The 23,283-nt window shown below is 40.4% G+C and overlaps 1 protein-coding gene across 6 annotated transcripts in view; it reads right to left on the bottom strand.

Annotated features, from left to right (window-relative positions):
• Positions 1 to 23,283, bottom strand: part of THSD7B (thrombospondin type 1 domain containing 7B) — a 628,355-nt gene that overhangs the window by 209,324 nt on the left and 395,748 nt on the right. For all 6 annotated transcript variants that reach the window (XM_081199464.1, XM_081199466.1, XM_081199465.1 and 3 more), the window contains 3 exons: positions 15,940 to 16,777; positions 13,266 to 13,517; positions 7,354 to 7,520 (listed from right to left, as the gene is read on the bottom strand). In XM_081199464.1, the coding sequence (XP_081055590.1) occupies positions 7,354 to 7,520; positions 13,266 to 13,517; positions 15,940 to 16,777 (1,257 nt within the window). The remainder of the gene's footprint in view (positions 1 to 7,353; positions 7,521 to 13,265; positions 13,518 to 15,939; positions 16,778 to 23,283) is intronic.

Genomic DNA, 23,283 nt, shown 5'->3' with positions numbered 1-23,283 from the left:
ATTACTACCACTAAACCTCACAGTAATCTTTGGAGGAACAGGAGTTTCAATATGCTCATAGAATTCAACTGTCTGCAAACATTTATTCAAGAGAAGCTGTGTGGTTTTGTGGGGGGCAGGGTTGGTGGGTTTGTTGTTGTTGTTGTTTTGAAGTAAAGGGACTGGTCTCAGTGAGCAACCTTGGCACAGAGAACACACAAAACCTCTGATTCAGGGGCATGAGCAAAACACAACACACACAACACTTTAAACATTCCAAATGGGTCAGTCTCAATGTATCCGTTCCTCCTTATCTGTCCTTCTTCAAGGATAGTCATCTTCTGAAACATGCAAGTATGAATGTATGCTCAATCAATTACAGTGGTGCCCCGCAAGACGAATGCCTCGCAAGACTAAAAAACTCGCTAGACGAAAGGGTTTTGCGGTTTTTGAGCTGCTTCGCAAGACGAATTTCCCTGTGGGCTTGCTTCGCAAGACGAAAACGTCTTGCAAGTTTGTTTCCTTTTTCTTAACACCGTTAATACAGTTGCAACTTGACTTTGAGGAGCAACTCATAGCACGTGGTGTGGTAGCCTTTTTTGAGGTTTTTGGTGATTTTTGAAGCTTTTCCAAAACTTTTCCAACACTGTGCTTCGCAAGACGAAAAATTCGCTAGACGAAAAAACTCGCGGAATGAATTAATTTCGTCTTGCAAGGCACCGCTGTAATAAACAAGAACTAACATTCCTTTTGCATTCTTAATACCTGTCAGATTCTCTGATGAGCAGGCATTTAAGAGTCTGCAAGATGAATGCAAACACAACCATAAGCATGCTATCAAAATCCTATTATTATTATTATTATTATTATTATTATTATTATTATTATTATTATTATTATTATTATTATTATTATTATTATTTCCTAGTCTTTGGTGCTCATCTCTCTCTATATATGGGGATATCTAAGTATTATAAGGATGGAGTTTCTTCCAGGAGTGCATGGATCTGATCTGCAACCACCCACTTAAGAACTTTGCCCAAGAAGGAGAGATTAGCAGCTGGCTGGTAGTTACTTAGATCTTCTAAATATAGGGAGGGTTTTTTGTGGAGTGGTTTTACCATGAGCTTCTTCAAGCATGCAGGACCCCCCACTCAGAAGGAGACATTAATCACCTCCTTGGTCCAGACAGGGAGTGATATGAAAAGAGCTTTTTCACTCATGGAAGAGCAGATCTGTATCCAATCCAATAAGCTTTCTTTCCTTCAGGTCACCTGAGTTAATTACCAGCTATTCCCAAGCTCAGTTGTTGTTTTTTAAATCATTTTTACTTTAATAAACATAACACTGCTGTTAAATGCAATCTGTCATGCCTCTCAGAACATTACACATTGTAGCTTTTATATTCAATCCATCCATTTGTAACATTTACTTTACCCCACAATATTAGTGTTGTGATTGAAAATCCCACAGCACTCTACCTAAGATGATAAATTCAATTAAGGAAAAAAGAGCTGATTTTCTGTAGGCTTGCACTTGAATGCTTGATACAAGAGGGATGAACTCAACAATACTGAACACCAGGTTTTACAAAAAGCAGCTACTTAGTAAAATTAACTGAACTGCCATGCTGGGTCAGTAGGCTTTAACTACTTACATCTTCACACTCTCATGTCGATGGAGACAACAACATTAAGCAATTACAGGCCATGCACAAATGGATGCATTCTTTACTGGCAATAATTAAGTTCTCTCACAGCCATTTGTCACTCTCTTAGGAAGTGGATTATATTTTCTCATGGATCTTTAACTTTATGCTCCCTACAGACTGAGAAGAAAACAAGCATTTTGAAGAATTCAGAGCTAGGTTGGAGAGCTTTCCAAACACCTACAAATAAATTTGAATGGATGTAAGAAAATGGGAACTTCAGGACAGATTGTCCTTCAAGATGGCTATTGGATTTGACTTCCCTACAGCCAATATTAAACTCCGAGGGCAATGCATCTTGATAGCCACCAAAAGTTAAGCCTAATATCCAGCAGAAGCCTATGGAATTGTTACCTGAGTTCAATATAGGAACAGTGTCTATTTATTATTATTTTTAAATCTCTTTTTGCATAGGTTACAATCTACAAACCACTTACGCTAATGTCCTTTAGCCATCAATATACCTACTTGTGAATCACATTATTGTGTCCTTTCACCACTGTTATAAATTGGCAGGGAGGAAATGATGGATCTCGAGTTATAATATGAAATATTGTCTCTCAGACAACAGGCACAAATTAGTAAAGAGATGGCAAATCATGTTTGGCTTAACTGGTATAAATGAACTGATCATTTAAAACAAATGATGGTCCCAATTACAGATGCAAGATTGCAATATTTATTCACCTTTAGCAAGGCAGTGGCATTGATCTTCCAAGAAGATAAGACAAATTAGCATCCCTTTGGACCATTCACCAAGTTTGTAAATGAAAAATAAATTCCTTACAATCTAATCTCAATCAATAGAGCAAGTGCATTCAGGAAAATAAGCTTGGAAAATACCACTGGAGTCTGATCATGAAAGATATGGTATCTCCAAGACCCACTGATTGGAACCATGCATGAAGATACTTCTATGGTTACAGTAATGAATATATCCTAACTACCAATTTGTGGGAGCCTTAAATGCTGTGTTGGAAGCAGCTGCAGTTGGCTGCTCAGAGAATGGAGGGGCCTGGGAATTGACTACAATGCAGAGGTGTAAATGTTTAAATAAACATGGCCAAGTTCACCCAACCTTTTCCATCTTGCCTCTTTATTTCTCTGTGTGGTTGCAAAACTTGCAACCTTGGCCCAATTAAGTTGCGATGGGAGGCTTGCAAAAGAAAAATGACGCAATGAGTGGGGAGTGCCACAGTAGGGTTTGTACAAAGCTGAGCACCAACAAGAGACTACTGCAAATGTTACCATTATTGCATAGGGCAGTGATGGCCAAACTTGGCCCTCCAGCTGTTTAGGGACTACAACTCCCATCATCCCTAGCTAACAGGACCAGTGGTCAGGGATGATGGGAACTGTAGTCCCAAAACAGCTGGAGAACCAAGTTTGGCCATCACTGGCACAGGGTATTCATTGTAGGTAAAGGTGCTTTTGGCTTGTTTCTCATGATAGCTCTAAAAGACTTGCCAGTCCCAAAGGGTAAAGTAAGGAAGGATCTAGAAACACTAGAAGAAGCCACATGGGAGCCAGCAGTGAGCCACAGAAAAATATTGTGTTTATGATAGAACCAGAAACAATAGACTACATAAGGACAGTCAGAAAATGCAGCAAAATGAAGATGGTTATTTGCTCTAAAAATATGCTTATTCAGAGTGGTGCTTTTTGGGGGGTGGGGGGCTTGTTCCTTCCACTTTAAGAAGATCCATAATGTTTGAAAACCAGAAATGTTCCACTTGTGTGATTACCAATCTTTTTCATCCTTTCATGAATTTAAACCCTTCTATTTCTGAATGTGAAGCATTGCAGCTGTACACCCCAAAGATCTGAGAAGAATCCTTTTCTGTCTTGCTTCAAAGGCTCTCCACCAAAGAAGTCAGCTGTTACATATTTATCATCCCAATATGTGGCTTTAATCTTACCAATTTGACTCACAGAAATGTTTGGTGGAGAACCTACGGATCAATAGATGAACATCCCAACAATGTAAATTTCACACCACCAGGTTAGAATATATTTATTCCCTGCTGTGAAGGTATGTCCTTTATCAAGTAAATTAGGTCATTCAGGAGAAATATTTATTTTGTACTAACCATTTCCTTTGGGCGGGGGGGGGGGATCAATACTCTAGATCAGTAGCTCTGTATGTTATCCTGTGACAGGCCTGCTCCCTCTCTCTGAGCAAACAAAGGTCTAAAATCTTACTTACTGTATCACCATCTTAAGATTTCTTGAAGTGCCCTTTAGATATACCTCCAGCTGTGTGAAAGCTGCTGTTTTTTGAATCAATCCCATGCGACTATGGGCTGTATCTGAATCACACAGCCACATGTCCAGGGTCCAGTCATGTGGGTCTTTCTCACAGAATCAATATCACACATTTGACTCTCATGAAACCAGCTCTGCTGGCATAGTTGCAGCTGTGAGACATAGCCCCAGTCCCATGTGATAAATTCATGAAAGAGCTGCTGTCACACAGCTGGAAATTTACTTCAAGGGCACATGGCAGATTAATACAGTGGACTTGGGTCACACTTTAGCCTACAGTGGCTTGTAGAAGTTAAGTGATCACTGTTTTCTTCTGCTTCTTACATTTTGAAGAGAGAGAGAGAATATGAAAAAGAGAAATATACAAAGGAAACACAGAGAGCCATTTAGTTCAAAATTAAAGGTGGGTCTCTAGTAGATGTCAGCAGTGGAACCCACATCTGAAACCACTGAAGGTCCAATGTAGACATTACAGTTCTAATCTGAGTGTCACTCCTAGACACTAAAATTATATTTGATCCAGGCAAATTAAGCCCAAAGCCTACAAATTTCAATTGGATAATTAAATAAATATTTAAGCCTCTCTCACCAGAATCAGTGGAATTCAAAAGGGTTTACACAGCTGGTGACAACTTCTCTTCTAAACGAACTAAATTTTAGAAACTTTCTGTATGTTCTTTGAACTCAGCGAGTTACCTGGATCACACATTAGGTCTTAACTCATATCCAAGTATGAAAAGCACTCAAAGGAATAGTCCTGCCTTTGGAGAATGCAACCAGTGAGACTGCCCTAATGGAGATGATAAGACTCCAACAGTGCAAATGAGAATCAAGTGCTTGCATTACGCCCCACCCCACACGCTGCTGAAGGTCGGTTTTGTTCTGTTACTGTAGTCAAGTATTCATACAGCTAATATATGCCAATGTATTGTTTCTATATAATTTGATCAACAGAACAGACAGGTGAGAGTTAAAATCAGAGTTAAGGCTATATCATGGAGGGCTGCCGGGTCGGTTGGGCAGGGTCAGATATACTTTTGCAGGTTTCTGTGATTCCAAAAAGCCTAGTGAGCCCCATGTTTAACCTCTGCACCTTTTGTATTCCTTAATTAAAGCAATAGGCTTTATACAGAGAATTCGGTATGTGGTTCCCTCTACAGGTACCTCAGCACTGGTAGGACCTTGGGCTTTATTTTTCAATCTGGCCGCGCTCTGCACTATCTGTCAGTTCTTTGTTCTCCACAGACTTCCATGAGGCAGGAAAACTCTATTAACTTTTGAACCCTTACTCATGACTTTGCCAAAGCAATGCAGGATTGCACTCCACAATACACCCGAACAAAGTACATTGCAAAAATTGGAAATAAAGACAGTTTCTTGGGAGTGTGCGTGTGTGCGTGTGTGTGAAGGAAAGTGCCAATTTTTAGCACTTTTAAATTTGTTGTACCTATGGCATCTTTTTAGATTGGTTGGAAATACGGCACACTCATGGAATTAATCAGGAAGATCGTGTACACCAAGCTTCAAGCTTCAAATAGCTCAACCGCTGCCATTTTTATGAACCTTTAGAATCTTGAGTCTTGTAATGGTGGAAAGTTGTTTTTCCTTAACTACAGGGCCTTAACTACAGGGCCACTCTTGTACACCTGTCATTTTAATATAGTGAAGTGGATGGGTGAACTAGTCTTTATAGTTGCAGGACTCTCAAGTGAAACAGCTCTCCAGTATTTCCAGTTTAAAACACAATAAACATTTGATTAAAGTTACTTACCCAGATAAATGCATGGAAATTAACCAATGCCAATACGCCAGGGTTTCATAATTAATTTCCAGCATTCCAGAAGCTGGCTGTTTGGGAACGCTTTTAATAGCTTAAAACTGGAAAATACCAAAGCCTTACTTTATGCCTTTGATAAAGCAAATAAACCTGGTTTTCCTAGTTTCTTTGTGTCAATCCATTCCCTCCCCCTTACTTTCAAGTGGGTAGTAAGTTTCTGAAAATTTAGGGGAAACAAAGAATGTGTCACAAGGGCAGCTATGTGTAGAAAAGAAATTGAGGCAAGGGCAATCCAGACAACCCCAAAAGCCATAGAAAGCAACTGATGTTACAGAGAAAGTAGCATCACTTAATGAAGATGCCTCTTGCAAATGATCTGCTGTATTTGTGGGAGGCTCAAACAGGTGACAAAAACAAATCCTTCTACATAGTGGCAGAACAGATCTCCTCCTTCAAACTGACGGCATAGATAATCAGCTTGCAGCAGGTGGACTGCTCAAGAGGGATGATGAGGGCAAACCATCTGCCCTAAGATAGACTTGCTTTGCCTTTGTAAACAAGTCAGTCCTCAGCTGTGATGCCACGCTCTTGCTATCTTACATCTCTGTACAAAGCCATATTTTGCAGGAGCAGTAGGCATAGTGAAGAAAATAGACAAAGATAAATTATTCATCAGGCATCTGTCTATCCACTTGCTTTTCTTCTGAATACAGAAAAATATTTGGTTCTTGGACCTACTGCAGAGAGAGAAAGGAAAAGGAAAGGGGATAGGAGAAACAAACCTTTCTGACAATTGTCTATTGTGAGAACTGTTTGAAAGTGGCGTCTCCAATTTTCCCTTTACAATTTATCTATCTATCTGTTATGAAAACCAGGGTATAAGCATCTTTATAAATTGGAACTTCAAAAATGTTTACGGGCTTCCCCATATTCTAGTCTGACTCTTCCACTGCAGTGAATGGTAAAGCCTTTGAGTACACCATTAGCTTCTCATTTGTGCATGAAAGGGACAGCCAAATCGTCATCCATTCTGGATCCTTTAGAATCGACAGCATAGATCAGGGGTTGTCAACCTGTTTGGTCCATGAGCACATTTGCAAAACAGAAAATAGTTGCAAGCATCACACACACACACACACACACACACACACACACAACCAATTCTATTGGCAATAAGAGAATGCCTCTTTCAAGCCTAATTTCAGAAAGGGGAGGACACCCCCTTGGCACCATGGGCAGCTCCTACAGGCGCATGTGTGCCCATGTGCACCACCTTGGAAACCCCTGGCATAAAATGTGCAAGCAAATAATGCTACCTCCAAGGCTCTACACTTCTAATTATAGAATCTGGAACCCTATATCCAGCATTTCACTGCAGTACAACCTCAACCTTCTTTTCATCATTTCATACCAATTACCGTATTTTTTGCACCATAACACTCACTTTTTTCCTCCTAAAAAGTAAGGGAAAATGTCTGTGCGTGTTATGGAGGGAATGCCTACAGGTGGCATGCCTACGGATTTTCCTCCTCTAAAAACTACGTGCGTGTTATGGTCGGGTGCGTGTTATAGAGCGAAAAATACGGTATTTATTTATAGGTAATACAAGTAATTTCTAGCATACCTTCCTTTAACTTGTGTGTTTCCTCCAGTGTGATCTGGGCACAGTATACTTCCCGGACCTGTACCCCGCCTCCACAAAGGGCTGAGTGCTTATGGTGTCGGGGGTCCTGCTGTTCTAGGAGGAGAGTGACGTCACATCCTTTCCATTCAGATGTTCTCCATGAATATCTTGCAGAAAATCACAAACATTAATTCATGTAAAAACGTGTTTGTTATAAGTGGCTAACAAATTATTGAGGCTGCAATCGTAAAGACACTTGTTGGGAATAAATCCCATCAAACACAAAAGGACTTGCTTTGGATTCCTCTGCACGTCTCGGTACTCCCCAAATCAAAACGCAACTGCCAGAAAAATTGCTAAGGGAATAAAATTCCCACAATACTTATAGTTTATCTGTAAATAAGAAAAAGCTATACATTTTTCTTTCTTTTTAAAAATAACTATGAAGCCTGATGAAAACACTTTAAAGGACTGAATAGAATCCAGCTGGTGCCTTTGTGCTCAAGACAGGGGCTTTTGATCCAGTGGTAGATGAGGGACAATATTTGTCCATTCGTTCTCTCTCCACAGTCTTCAGTACCACCCAAAACAGTTTCATGATATTAGGATACACATTCAGGCATGCTCCATTTCAGTGTGAATTAAACAATTATACTTAACATGAATAACATGGGGGACTTTGTCAAAAGCCTTGAAATCAAGAGACACTACGTCCACAGCATTCCCCTGGATCCACTAAGCTTGTAACACTATCAAAAAAAGAAATGAGATTTGTCTGGCATGACTTATTTTTGAGAAACCCATGATGGGTCTTAATAATCACAGCAGCCTTTTTTATGTGCTCACTGATCAACTGTTTAATTATCTGTTCTAGGATCTTTCCTGGTATCAATGTTCACTGGTCAATCAAACTCACTGGTCAGTAGTTACCTAGATCTTCTTTGTTTGCCCACTTTCAGTCCTCAGGGACCTCACCTGTTCTCCAAAAATTCTCAAAGATTATAGGCTCTGAGATTACACCTGCAAGCTTCTTTAGTACCCCTGGGTGCAGCTCATCTGGCCCTGGAGATCTGAATTCATTTAAAATAGCTAGGTGTTCCCTTACCACCAACAGGCAACCAAAAGCACCAACTCAATTCCACACACTTTCTTCATATCCCAATAAACAGGAAACTACTAGTGCTGCCATTGGTTTCATTTTGCTTCTTCAAAATATTTGTATTCCATAATTTAACTACGGTGGCCTTTATGGCACTTGACAAAGTCAATTTAAAACACTATAATATATCATCAATAAATGGGCTAAAGAGGCAGGGAGTAATAAGGTACACAGCAATTAAAAAGGAGTGAAATTACCATTAAAAGCTGAAGAAAACAATGCAAACTTAGCCTGAGATTTAAGCAATAATAGTGTAATAAAATATAACATAAATCTCAGGCTACATAAATATATGTGTGTAAAATGTACAGACACCCTTTTAACAGCCCTGGGTAATACTAGGTGGACTCAGTTCGGCCCAGGGTGATCTGGGATTCCTTCAACCGAATCCAGGTAAATTCCAGGTCAACCAGAATCGGTTTGGGATCTGGCTCAATCTGTTGCACACCATTGGTGCTACTATTGATTAATTATCATGAGCACCAGTGTTTCAGACTGTCTTTCATAAAGTAAAATATTCCAACCAATTATTCCAGACTCAAATTATTTACAAAAAAATAATAATGGAAAATGAAGTTGATGCTTACACTTCTCAGCATCAGCTTAAATTATCCAAACTATCAGTGTCTATTTTGAAAGGTCTTTAGAATTCTGTTCTGCATGGAGATGCTTACAAAAATACTGATTACTTCTAATTCACAGTACTTTTTAGATGAACTGTCATTCTCTCATTTAAATACACACTGTTTTGTGTGCAGTTGGGAGGACAAACAAAATTTATTATTAGGAAAAAGAAAAGAACAAACAAAGGAACAGAATCTCTGCAAGACAGCCTTCTTACATGACAAATATGACATTGTCCTCCCACAATGCATAAAATCAGAATAGGAGGTGTAACTTTTCGTAGGTGTAACTTTAAAAAAAACCACCCTTCCTTAATGTGGCTTATCTTTTCTTCCATACAGACAATTTCAATTCTGAAGTAGTTAGCTGAACAGCAACAAGGCAAAGTACTGTGTTTTGTTTCCCATCACATTAATGTCACATTTCTCAGGGCTAAATGGAAACCGATTTATAACACCAAATGCTTAAGGGCAGGTACACACTCTCATTTAGTCACTAACAACTCTTGCTTTAAGTAGATGTGTGTTGATTTAAATTAGTGTTTAGGCAAATAAGCAAAGAATCACTGCAGATGTGAACACCACTGAAAATGTTTAGCATTGCTAAAGCACAGACGGACAGCAGAATCAGGGCTGTGTGGCACATTTCTAAACCAGAAAGAGAAAAACATTAAAATGGTACAACAAAGTTTAGGCTGAAATCCTATAGGCCATGGGAGAACATCTCAAGGGGCCTTAAGAGTATGGAGAGTGAACTTTGTGGGTGAAGAAGAAGGTATGCCCACAGAAGCATCCTCTTTTCAGCTGTGGAAACATCTGCAGGTGTTTCCTCTCCTCCACTGCCAGTGCTCTGATGAAGGAGACAGTAAAAGGGAGGTGTTCTAGGGACCTGTCTCAAAGTGGATCCATGGAGGCTTCAGATTTGCTGGATGCAAAGCCCTCCCTCTCCTGCAATGTGCTGAAACTCAGGCAGGCGCCATTGCCATTAAAAGAGAGCAGTGGAAGCATTCATGGTGAGTTGTGACACCTATTTTTTTTAGAAAAATAGCACTGCTGGTGCTGACCAGCAAAGCACAAACAAGGAAGGAAGTCTGGGCATGATTCTTTATGTTTGGTTAACTGAATTTTCACATAACAAGTGGGTGGATAGCGGGACCAGTGTGTATATGACAAAAGTAAGCAGAGAAGCACTTTCTAGTTAGCCCACAGGTGTGGAATATTGATGTAGATCTGTTTCAATCTCTCCATGCCCCTCAACCGGAAAGGAAAGAAATGCCAGGAAAAAAAACATAGCTATGAGGTTGGAATGTCATATAGAGTGGTTCTGTGTCATACAGAGGATAGTCTTCTGAAGTCATCCTCTAGCTGAAGTGCTGTCTGGCCCAAGTCTGATGATGATCATGATTATTCTCTGCTCATCTGACTGGGTTCTTTTTAAAGACTAAGTAGCATAAGAAGGGAGAGCTGGTTAGCACTTGAACAGCAGACTTGGCACCTAACCACAGTCTTGCTTACTCCAGTGCATTTCTATTTATCATAATTATTTATAAAGTGGCATCTACACATACGCACGTTTATGCAAATCTGTACCCTTCTTTTTTAGTGATGCGTTTCATCTTTGGGGTGATGTGCAAGTGGCCACCCATACAACACATCAGACACAACAAAATACTTGGACCATTGTTCATGCCTCATATTTTATGTCTCCTGCTACTGATAAAAATTGTAGGAAGATGCTGCAGATACAAATCTCTTTCCTCACTCCTTAGCTGGCAGCTGGTATATTTCAGTCACATGACTGTCATGCGTAACAACGCATTGTGCACAGAGAACAAAATCAGTCATGCAATCTACCCTTTTGTCTTACTGATTGACATGAATTGGGTATGGAAAAGTAAAAATCAGCATACAAGAGCTCTCCCCCCCCCCCCAAGATCTAATCAAGCAACAAATGTAAGTGCCCTCTCTCTTCTACTGATAGCAAGACATACATGGATGATGAGCAGGTTGCTGATTTTAAAGTAACACAATTGTATAGTGCACACCACACTCACGACCTCTGCACTGTTTCCCCCCCCTCAGAAAGATTTCGTAAGTATTACACCACCTGCTTCAGAAGAGCCAGGAGCAGATAGCGAAATTCAGGGCTCTTTTCAATACAACAATAATCTAAGTATATGAAACTTTAAAAAGGCACTTGAAACTACAACCACTCAAGAAAAACTTCTACCATTATGATAGAATGAAGACTCTTGAAGCTAAATCACCAGATAGATATTAAAGAAATGAACTAAATATGAGCACCAAGCTCAACAATGATATGACCAATCCTAAGGAAATATATCTATGATAGGGTAAGCCATACATAGCCAGAACAGGGCAGTGTGAAACAATGTCTGGGCGGAAACTGCCGAAATGTTTAGGAAAATCCAGATGTCTTGCAAAACTAAGAAAAGCCCAACAACTTTGTCCAAAGAAAACCAAAACGAAACTTAATGTGTCCAAAATTTCAGTTTTTGAAATATGGCAACCACTAATTATGATAAGAGCAGAAGTCACTTCTATGACTATCAGCTACAAACTTGTCTGCAAAGGATCCAACCCCTTGCCTGCATACAGTACAGTATATGCACAGTTGTGCATATTAGAAACTGCAGGGTGGGGTGAGGTGGGGGTGGAAGTATAGAAATCATTTTGAGCATGCTCCTCTCTGCACTTGGCTGGGTGGCTCAGAAAATGACCACATTGTCTTCCTTATACACCTTTGCAAAGCATAGATGCCCAGCATGCTGCTGTAGCAGCTTCCATTCTGTAAACATGAATCTGCATGGCTTCCAAACCCATAAATCTAACATTACTGTCTGAAAATAGTGCAGCTGAACCACCCTGCTACATGACCAGCCGCTATATGTGATTGCTGTTTGTTTGTTTGTTTGGTTGGTTGGTTGGTTAATCTTGTCAAACTGCATAGCAGGTTTCAATTAAATACCCCTTTCTGTTCTCCCACTTTCTGCAAATGAGTAGTTAGATTTCTAGCCTACTACACAAACCTTCAATTACATTCAAATCCTAATGTGAAACTTTTCATCTTGACAAACTTCACATTTCCCTGGGGACACTTTCAGACATAGCAACAAACCATAGTTCGTCATAACAAGAAGGCAATGCAGTAAGTCAAGACTGCACACACCTTCCTGTACGCATGGAAAATTAAGTTACTGGTCAACTTCCCACCAGGTACCCTGCAGATCTGGAGCTGGGTTTTACATGGCCACAACCTCCCCTTTGATGCCTCTGTCCCTTCTGCCCACCTTCTGTATCACCAATAGGGCTGTCACGACTGATGCTGGCTGGGAACAGGAATAGGAATAAAAGAGGCAGACAGCAGAGAGCAGCTTACCAAAAGCTGTTGACTTCCTGTCCCTATAACACAGGAGCAATGATGTCAGGTGACCTGTTTTTGCCTGAACAGCTTGCTCAGTGCTCTCCTAGCATTGACAAGCAACTAATAGTTGGTTATTGGCAAGCACTGTGCAAGACGCTTTGCAGGCACCGCCAATCAGCTGACCAATCAGCAAAGCATCTTTCATCCAAAACCCACCTTGACCTGTCATACACCTGATGATTTAGTTCTGTGGGCTGGCAGTCCCACCCAGGACCATCTAAGACGGTCTAAGACAAGCAATTTATGTGGCTGTATTTCAAGTCACTCTTGCTTTCGGTGCTGACAGAGGGAATGGAGAGAGTAAAAATGGGGTTCTCTTTAAAAGATGCCACAGAGGGAGTCAGAGAGAGTACACATGCATGCACATGTACAGACATACACACAGATGTACAGACAAATCTGCACTGAGGCATACCCCCACTGGGCCACAGACCAAGCAAGTGATACCAGATGAACAAAAATTACTAAACCATCCAATGTATTTGAGGTTCAGACTCTCTTTGAATAAAGGAAAAAGGAAGGCAAGGATGTTTAACAGACCACTGTATTTTAATATTTCGTTGGAAGCTGCCCAGAGTGTCTGGGGAAACCCAGCCAGATGGCTGGGGTATAAATATATTATTATTATTATTATTATTATTATTATTATTATTATTATTATTATTATTATTATTATTAAATCTACCTTGGACATGGATGAGCACGATCACCTCCTCCAACATTGCAGGCTTCCCTTTCTTCTGTTTCAGGACATTCTCGGCCGGCTCCTACAGCAACATGCTTTATACTCCGAGTTCTAATTCGGTATCCTGGTGAGAGATCCCCTGAGTGACAAGTCTTTGAACAGGAGCTCCATGAAGACCAATCTGATGTTTCACAGTCTTTAGGCATAACACAGGACTGAAAGGTCAAAGGGATGGTTTCTTGCACACAAAGGCTGTGATAAGAAAGTATTTTGTTAACAATACCACAACAACCCTGAAGCATACTCTCTTATACCTGGTCTGTGATTAAACAGAAGCAGGAAGACTATGAGCATTCCGTAATAGCCAGATCTGCAAATTACATTTTACCAAGCCTCCATTGGGAAAAGAGAAACCCAAGAAATTCCAGGGCCATGGCAAAAGCAACAACTCCATGGCTGGTTAAAATTCATGTTTATTTAAAATTATGTAAGTCCACATCTAGCTTGTAAGGGTGCTAGCATTCCCCTTCCACTCTCAACTTCAGGGATGCTACTTGCAACTGTTTGCATGGCAAAGCCAAGGCACTGCTTGCAAACTTTAAACAACCTAGGCAAAAGCTGCATGCAAATGCCATATAGAAGACACCTCCATTAATGTGTTTATTCCCCAAGTAAATAAATATCTAAATCATAAATTTCATGAAATGAAAGATAAGCTGAAACGCCCCCTTTCTTCATAATGTCTCACGACGCTACATTTTTAAAACAGGATCACAGTGTTTAATTACCCATAATGTGAGGTTAATTACACTAAATGTAGCATAAAATTGCAAAGGTACTAAAGGGTTGTTTCTGCTTTGCAGATGCAAAACTAATTTAATTGATATTTGGTCCATGTGAATATCTGAATAGGATCTTTCAGGTATTTTATTTGGATACATTATTAGGAGGGGCGCTATTACTAGGTGGCATGAACATGCCAACAGAGGTGACCACAAAAGTGATTGCCCCTGTTTGAGTGCTTGCAGCTTAGTATCAAGGCAAATGGGATGGACAGGTCCCAGCTGAGCTCAGTATAGCAAATCTCACCACTGCTGCTACCTCCCATTCCATTGCTTCAAGGCCTGGTAACTGACCCTGGATCACGCAAAGGAGGCAGAATCAGGGATGGGCATGGACAGAACCCAAGTGGAGTGTCTTTTTCCACCAGGGACTGCACTGGGAATGCCAATCCCCAGTAGAAAAATGACACTACTACCATCCATATCTCATCCACAGAAACAACTTTCCACATTCCTATTCCCAATGTGGTAAAGGAAAATGGTGCTGCCAATTTTAAAAAAATGTAAACTGGTGAAGCTATTTTAACAGTTTTCTTTTCCATCTGTGAACCATGTTGCAAGTTTAACTGGTATCTATTGAAGCCAACTACCGAAACTCTTGGTGCAGCTGGTGCAAAAAAGATTAAGACAAGCTATATCTTTGAACCCAAGTATTCTTTCTCTAACCAATAAAAAAGATCAACTTTTCGCCTAACCAACACCCCTTTAAAAGACATAGCATAATAAACAGCAGGTCCTTAAAAGGCTATTTCAGTGGTTGTACATGATGTTCAGCAACATTAATAAAATACATGCACCTCACATGCAATGACCAACCCATTGAGAACTACAGATTCTGAGAAAACACTGGGAACAGCCTGAGAAACTTATGAGCACAATTACTTCAAAAACATTTAATGTTTTTCATATCACCAACTTAAGCCAAATATCAGTGCTAATATATTTTACATTTAACTGTTCCAGAAGAACAGTTTTTTCTTCCTCAGGATTTCCTGTTGAGGCATACTCTGCAGTGTTGCTCCACCTCACTCACCATGATAGAAGGATTAATGTGGCCTGTATAATGGAAGTACAGTAATGAACAAGAATAATATTGTTGCTAGCTCAGCAAACTACAAATTATTCTCATGGATTGGCCTGACCAGAGATTCAGTTGCATGAAAGGAAGAGTGCTGAACACAGCACATCTCTGAATGCAGCAGTTTATTCCCAGCGGTATGTATGAGTACAACAGCATGTGTTCCAGCTATTCTGAGCCTGTGAATTGTCACTGAAAGTGAGAGCCATTAACAAAGTTTAAGATGTGCCAACTTGAATGAAATATGGGGGGGGGGGTAGATAAGCCCTGCCCTGTACAGTCGATCACATGACGTGATGTATGCACACCATATGAATGGCAGGCCCTCTCAAATATTTTATTGGAGGTGGTGAAGACCCCTCAGCCTCTAGGAGTTGGCTCCTATGCTGGGCTGCAATTATTTCATCCACAAAGGTGTTTCTTCCAGGCTTTGGATGACTTACATATGTCTGCACTGGCTCTCAATAGTCATGGAAGCTCTGGAAACAAACAACTATCCGCTCCCTTTGATGGAAGAAAACTTGAATGCTGTTGAAAATCATCAAAACAAAACCTCATTTAAATTGTAGTTTATATGCATACACCACTACCAAAAGTGTCTCTTCAACATATGAAACTTTAGTGCTAAATGAGACTACATGTAAATGAAACCAAAACACTGTACATGGCAAAATGCACATTCAAAACTAGAGAAGTAGATATTTTTAGTAGTCTTTAAAGCATACATCTCTTAGGAATGAAGCTGATCTCTTACCTCAGCATAGCATTCTTCCCATCGCTTCTCGTACATCTCACCTGCCTTGTTTGGTAACCAATTTCTATATCCCAAGGCTTGGAACTGTAGTGTGACCTAGATCTATGAAAATTCTGAAAATTCTCCACCACTTGAAGTTTGAAGGTGCTTCGTTCTGTTGATTCGGAACCAAAATCCAGCATAGTTCTCCCAATCATATTCATTTCCTTAAGATGAGGCATCCGACACTTACTCCAGGGTCCAACTTTAAGACTGTACGTATATTCCTCTTCACCATGAGGACAAGACATCCAAACATCGCAAACCCTCGATTCAGTTAGATTTGGGCATTTGGCTCCGCCATAGAGTGGCGGCGCAATAACAGAACGGGTCCTGTGTTGTAAACTCTTTCCACAGTGTCTGCCACATATAGACCAGGAGGAAAACTCAGACACTACACAATCCCGTGGGCAAGGTATTAGGCAAGCTTGTTCCATAGGTGGCTGAGGGGTAAAATATTCACATATCTCATTCGCAACTACTGTTCTGTTCAACTTCTGTATACATTGTACCTTTCTGTGTTGTAATCCATGCTGGGCTGTTACACATGCTGAAGTTCTTGGTCTGACTTCACCAAGGGCAAAAGGAACAAGAACACACAGGTGCCATTCTGAAACTTCCCACTCAAAGAGTTCAAGATGCCAGTCACATATTTTAAAACAGCTCCTCTGGCTTTCAGGTCTGTCACTTTGTTCACAATTTGAATGATGGGTTGTCCACCCTTCAGAATGAACACACCAGACTACTCGGCTCTGAACACCGCCCGAACCACAATCACCTATACATCGTCCCCAATGACCTAAAAAAAGGAAAGGAAAGGAAATCTTAAAGAATTTGTTAAAGTTTGCATCTATGAAGGGAATAACTGGCTTGACGTGTAAAATGATTTCTGTCTCTTTAGAACCCCCCGTTTCTCAAATTCACCATCCTTCACTAACAGAAAATGGGGAAACACAATGCAACTACAGACTAGAACAAACAGCTGCAAGCAAGGAATTATGCCCAGCAAGACACACCCAATCCAGGCTTCTTGCATTTCAGCGCTGTCTTCTGCAGGGTTTTCACAATTTGTGGGGAAAGCTTCTTTTTAAAAAAACCCTATATACCTATTTATTTTTAAACACACACACCTGTAGAATGGGGTGTGGTGGGGGTTGTGTCTGAACCTTGCAATTTATAGATCCTGTTTCTACCAGTTTTGCAATAAATATTAAGACATAGCTCAGTTGGCAGAGCATGAAACTCTTAATTTCAGGGTTGTAGGTTCAAGCCCCACCTTGAGCAAAAGTCTCCTGCATTGCAGGGGGTTGGACTAGATGACCCTCATGGTCCCTTCAAGCTCTATGATTCTATAAAACCACTATCTGTTTATTTCAGCCCACATTTAAAATACAGTATTTTAAGAGCTGAGACTGGAATTCTGCTGGCTTTGACTCAGCTTTTATTCAAGTCTGTCCAAGTTTCCCCCTGATGTGCATCTACTGAAGTAGGCAGGTCATCCATCTTTGCTGAACAATTATCTCTTGGCAGCTCTTTCATGGAGGCCTGGTCACACTTACTAATAAGGAAGAGGGAAGAAATGCAGAATAGTCATGAGCGCAAATTGAGAGGGATCCAGGACAAAATGTGAAAGCAAAAGGGAAAGAGGTATTGTTTTGTTTTTGTCATCACTGAGGATTAGTTTTCAATTCGATGCAGAGTGAGCCCAGTGGATTGATTAAACCTATATTCATGCAATACACCCACCTAGGTAATATTTCCACCAGGTTAGATATAAAACTGCCATATGTTAGCATACAAAGCCCAAAAGTAAACCCATCAGAAATATAGAAAATGGTTGAAGACTCTCTTACATTCCGGCATAATAAATTATCTGTGCATTGTCTTCTTAAACACTACCCAGCTTTTGGACCTCTTTGACTCTCTTCCTTTGACCCAGGAGGGTCAGGGTAGGAAATATGAGGCCTAGGGGTCAAATATGCCCCTTCTGACTTCTCTATCTGGCCCTTGAGCTGAAAAAGGCTCCCCACCCCTAACAGAAGATAAACCTTGATACAGATATGCATTAACGCCCATGCCAAAGAGCTGTACAGACCCATTAAAACCATTTAAGTAGCCAACGCCTGCATTACGTCAGAAGACACAAACTATCAAATTCTTTTCCCCAAGTGACACGTGGCTGTCTTCCACAAAACACATATCAAAACTCTTTAGCCTTCCTCAAGTTTTGCCCAGATTCTTTTCAGATTTCACTTATGCCAAAATTTCAGAAAAACTCTGCCTACCAGGCAGAAAATGTGTGCATACTTTGGTTGGAAAGTGGTCCTCAGCCAAAGAACATCTATACCACAGCTTTCATGGCTTCTCTTAAAGAATGCTGGGAAATTTTGTCTGATTAATGTGATAGCCACACATACATACACACAGTTCCTAGGGTCTTCGGGGCTTTGTTAAACCAGCTGAAGTCTCCATTGTAGGTATATCATGACAGCACATTTTCTAGATGTTCAAGTATTTGAACTGTATAAGTTTCTGATAACAGATTGATCAAAAGATCCGATATACAGAGATTCTGAAGGAAATAATTTGCATAACCTCAAGATGCAATCCTATACTGAGTTGCCTGGGAGTAAGCACCAATGGACTCAAAGGGATTTACTTCTGATTAGACACAGATAGTTTTCCACTGTCAGTATGTCAGAACAGGATGGCATCAAATTGAGAAGGTAAGAAACCCTTGCCTCCCACAACTTTGATTGTGATTTGCTGTTTTTTAGCATTAGAGATATTTGAGGTGAGTTAAACACTAAAAATAAAAGAAATGCAGGCAAACATAGAAGTGATGAAAGGTACATTTACTTATTATTCTACCATGAACAGAAGTTGCATTTAGTACTTCTGCATACAAAAAGAAAATTATCCTCTCTTAAAGGCTAACATATATTAATCAAATTTTCTCTCAGCTTCTTCATATATACCTTCTAGCATCTTCAATTATAAGCAGGAAAATGGGAAATATATACAAAAACTCATTTGAAAAGTAAAAATGGCCTAGAGGCACATGCAGAATTAATATCAATTTATACATAAAAAAGTTTTTTAAATGCGTTGAATGAATTAGAACAAAATTTATAAAGAAATGATATAGTCACAATGTAAAACTCATTTCTGAAAGGTTTAAGAAAACAATTTTTAAACAGGAATAACAAATAAAATGAATAGCTAAAATTGCTGCATCATTAAGACCTCGCTTTCTAATCCTTCAGTGTCAGCTCTTTCCACCATTGTGAAGCAAAATTCACCAAGCATTGGATTGTTTAACCACTAACAGACCATCATGAGATAGATTTAATATAGAGACCATCATGAGATAGTGTTTTAAGGCTTTACAGGTAAAAAAATAGCACTTTGAATTGGGCCGGGCAACTAATTGACAACCAGAGCATCACCCTCTGCAAATGACCATCCAAGTGGTAAAGGAACCAATGCAAAGTGGGGCCGCCCACTCCCAACTCGGACAGCCCTCCCAGAAGGATACCATGGTCAATGGTATTGAAAGCCACCAAGAGGTTGAGGAGAATTATTAGGGACACATTTCCTCTGTCTCTCTCCTGACAGAGCAACATCTGGGCCAAAACCCAGACTGAAATGGATCCAGAAAATCAGTTTCCTTCAACAGAGCCTGATCTGCAGCCACCCACTCAAAAACTTTGCCCAACAAGAAGACATTGGCAACCAGCCACTAGTTATTTGAAATTTCCAAATCCAGGTTTTCTTGAGGAGTGGTTTTTCCACCGCCTCATTCAAGGAGGCATTAATCACCTCCCTACTGAACATCTCCTACTGAATATGTACCACAGCAGTTACATAGTGTGTGAATCTGCATTTCTGCTTATTGAAGACTGTGGAAGTCAACCAAACTGTTCTATACTATGGATAGCTCTGTTGGTTAGAACTTGGTGATGATATGCCAAGATTGCAGGTTCAGTCAATGAGAGGGCCACATGTTCCCGCATTGCAGGGGTTTGGACTAGATGCTCCTGAGGGTCCCTTCCAACTCTGCCACTCTATTATTCTATTATTAACTTTTTTATTTCACGGTTGGCTTTGCCTGAGAGGCCTCCTTTGTCCTCTCTCTTTTTGTTTCAGAGGCAAGATTTGTGATTATAATTAGCACACATGTAAACAACGTATATGAGCAGCCACAGTAATTTGTAGAGAAGGGTTGCTGTGACTGCACAAGTCATCATATCCACATGTCTAGCCCCCTTACAGATGCTCACTTTCTCACATTTCTCCTCTCAGTGGGAGTACAACATAATCACAAAGGAAGCAACTCCTACACATCATTCCCCACCCCAATATAAACAAGGCCATAGTGAACATAAAAATAAGACTCGTCAAAGAAGGATTTATAGTATAAAAATAACCAAAATCTGGTTGTGTGTGTCCACGTCAGACAGACATCATATCATGGACTCCAACTCCTGACACTTGGACAGGCTGATAACACTGAAGCCAAAATGCACAATGCATATGTATGTTCAACTTATTCCTTCTCCACCCCCCCCCCACAAAAAACCCTAATCTTTTCTATTCTGTTTTTAAAAGAAACTATAACAAACATATAGAATTTATTCTGATGGGTTCTCAGTGCCTCTTGACATTCGCTGTTAAACACAGCAGCAAACTAATCTATGATGCCTCATTGCGCCACCAAATTTCCACTTCCATAGTTTAAACAGAGTAGAAAGCTCCAGATCTTCCCACTAAATAGTGCTTGGTAATTAGCAATTAATTAGATCCCTTAAAAGGCTATAATGAGCAGTTTTTCTCCATAAATCCATGATCCATTACCAGAAATAGCTGCAGAGAGTGAACAAGAATGTGCTTACATTTATTAAAAACCAAAGGAAACAGTGGCTTCAAAAAGCCATAATTATGGGCTGGCATTGAAGTGATTCACAAAGACATATAGGCCTTCAGCTCCCAAGTCTGCATCCTGCCCTAATCTAAAAACTCCTGTCAATCACCAGTCTGCATGCTTTCCCTTGGTTTCTTCACAATATAAATACAGCCTCTCATTTTCAAGTAATAGAAACATCCAGGAACAGTTTTCTCGTAGGAAGAAATTACTGGAGAGCCATGGTGCCTTTGTAGTCTCTGTATATTCAGAAGCATTGAGGTGTAGCAAGAGGGAAGTAAACACACCCTGCACACATTGGCTGTGTACACACCATTACCTTTAAAGTAGATTTCACCAAGGCCACCCCCCAAAATCCTGCGAACTGTAGTTTCTGGTCTGCATCACTTATGCATGTGTTTGGTTATTATGTCCTTTCTATTCGAAAGAAAGAAAAAGAGAAAGAGAGAAAGAAAGAGAGAAGGAAGGAAGGAAGGAAGGAAGGAAGGAAGGAAGGAAGGAAGGAAGGAAGGAAGGAAGGAAGGAAAGAAAGAAAGAAAGAAAGAAAGAAAGAAAGAAAGAAAGAAAGAAAGAAAGAAAGTCTGCACAAAAATCTGCATCCATGCTCCAGGATGTGTATTTGCATGGTTACCCAATGGGGGAACACACATTTTTTGAACGACAATGTTCAAACACACGTTGCCTCTGTGTCAACAAGTTTGTTCCTTCATTTCAAGTAAACAACTAATGGAGCAAACCACCAGGGTGCTTACAGCATTCAAATAATAGGTTTCCTGGTTATATAGCCTGCTATTGGGAAAAAATACTGTACATCTGCACCGCTGGATTGATGTCATGTGCTACTGCACGTGAGGCTTCTCATGAGGGCGATTTGTAAACAGTTTGCCCAGAATGTAACAGCCAGACTGCTGATAGCAATAAGCAATAGTCACAAAGAGTATATAACATCAGTATTGCAGGAATGCCTCCAGTTGCTTTCAGTGCTGTTTTCAAGATGATGGTTCTTCTTGCTTAAAGCACTATTTAACCTGGGCCCAGTATGTCCGAGGGAGCCCTTGCTCCCAGTATGGATGTTTGAGGGATTCTGTCTTTGCAAACTGTGATATGAACTAGACTGATCCACATTCCCCATCTTAATCTGTGGATCAGGACACAGCTATCCACCAGCTCTTGCATTTCCAAAATGCTTTACATAGTCCTCAGGCTCAAAACAGTTACAAAATATTTTATCTCAAAACGTGCTTTTAATGCAGAAGTTTAGGCATGTGCACTTTGAGATAAAATGCATTAGAAATACATATTTAAATGCAGATGACTTGTTTTTTATTCAAGAAAAGGCTCCCCCCCCCCAAGTCTTCCACAAACTCAGATATTTTGATGCAACTCGTCTGTCTCGGTCTTTTCAGTTTATATACATAATGAAATCTCTCCATTCACAATAGGAAGTGTCTTGTTTGCTTTGCCCTCTAGCTAGTCAGACTTTTTGTGTTATTATTTCAGAGATTATGAGAACCTAGAGTTTATCATACTACATTTCAGTGGTGTATTGGTGCACATCGAGACTGGTGGGGTGGAATGCACGGAGACCAACCATAAATGGGGCCAGAGGTAATGGCAGGCATTGTCACCCTGACTTGTCAGTAAGAGATCAGAAAGTGGTGGAGTGGGAAGGCTGAAGTTGATAGCACAGTACCTTAAATGCCCTAATGCAAAAGTCGCCAACATTTTTGAGATAGTGGGCACATTTTAACTTTGAGGGAGTCCTGGGGATGCCAATCATAAAATAGCTGCTATCAGGAGAGCCGACTTGGTCCCCAGGTTATGCCTGGTGCGTGTGACATCATGCACACCCACACCCACGCATGTTCGACTGATGCACAACCATGTATACACACGGCACCGGGAAATACAGGTAATTAAGTACAATTGATTTAAACTGCAAAAAGATGCAAAAACGGACAGAAAAGGGTGGGGAAATGGCAACTGCAATCTCACGAGCCTTTGCACTGACCTTTAAGGCCTGTAGAGAGTTGGTGTTCGGGAATGGCGGTTTCAACAGTTTCCAAAGGTTTAGAAGGCGTTTACAGGCTTTTAAGATGGTGCTTCCCACTATACGCAATTCATGTATACTCGTGGTACCTGGGAATGTAACCCCCACGTAAATGGGGAGGCTCCTGTACTTTAAGACCACCCATCATGAAAAATTCCTTCTCGTCTGGATTAAGTTTCAGCCGAAACTGATCCGAAACACCCATTCAAAGGTAAAACCACCATACCTTATTCAGATGGAAAGGAGAAATAGAGTCAAGTGACAATGGCAAGCTGCCAGCAACCCACTTGAAAACACTGGATGAATTCTTCCAGTAGTCTTGTGTATAAGA

Source organism: Podarcis bocagei (assembly GCF_964188305.1).
Source record: "Podarcis bocagei genome assembly, chromosome: 1".
Lineage (NCBI taxonomy): Eukaryota > Metazoa > Chordata > Lepidosauria > Squamata > Lacertidae > Podarcis > Podarcis bocagei.
The sequence above is the reverse complement of the archived record's forward strand: the minus strand, read 5'-3'. Positions and strand labels throughout refer to the sequence as shown.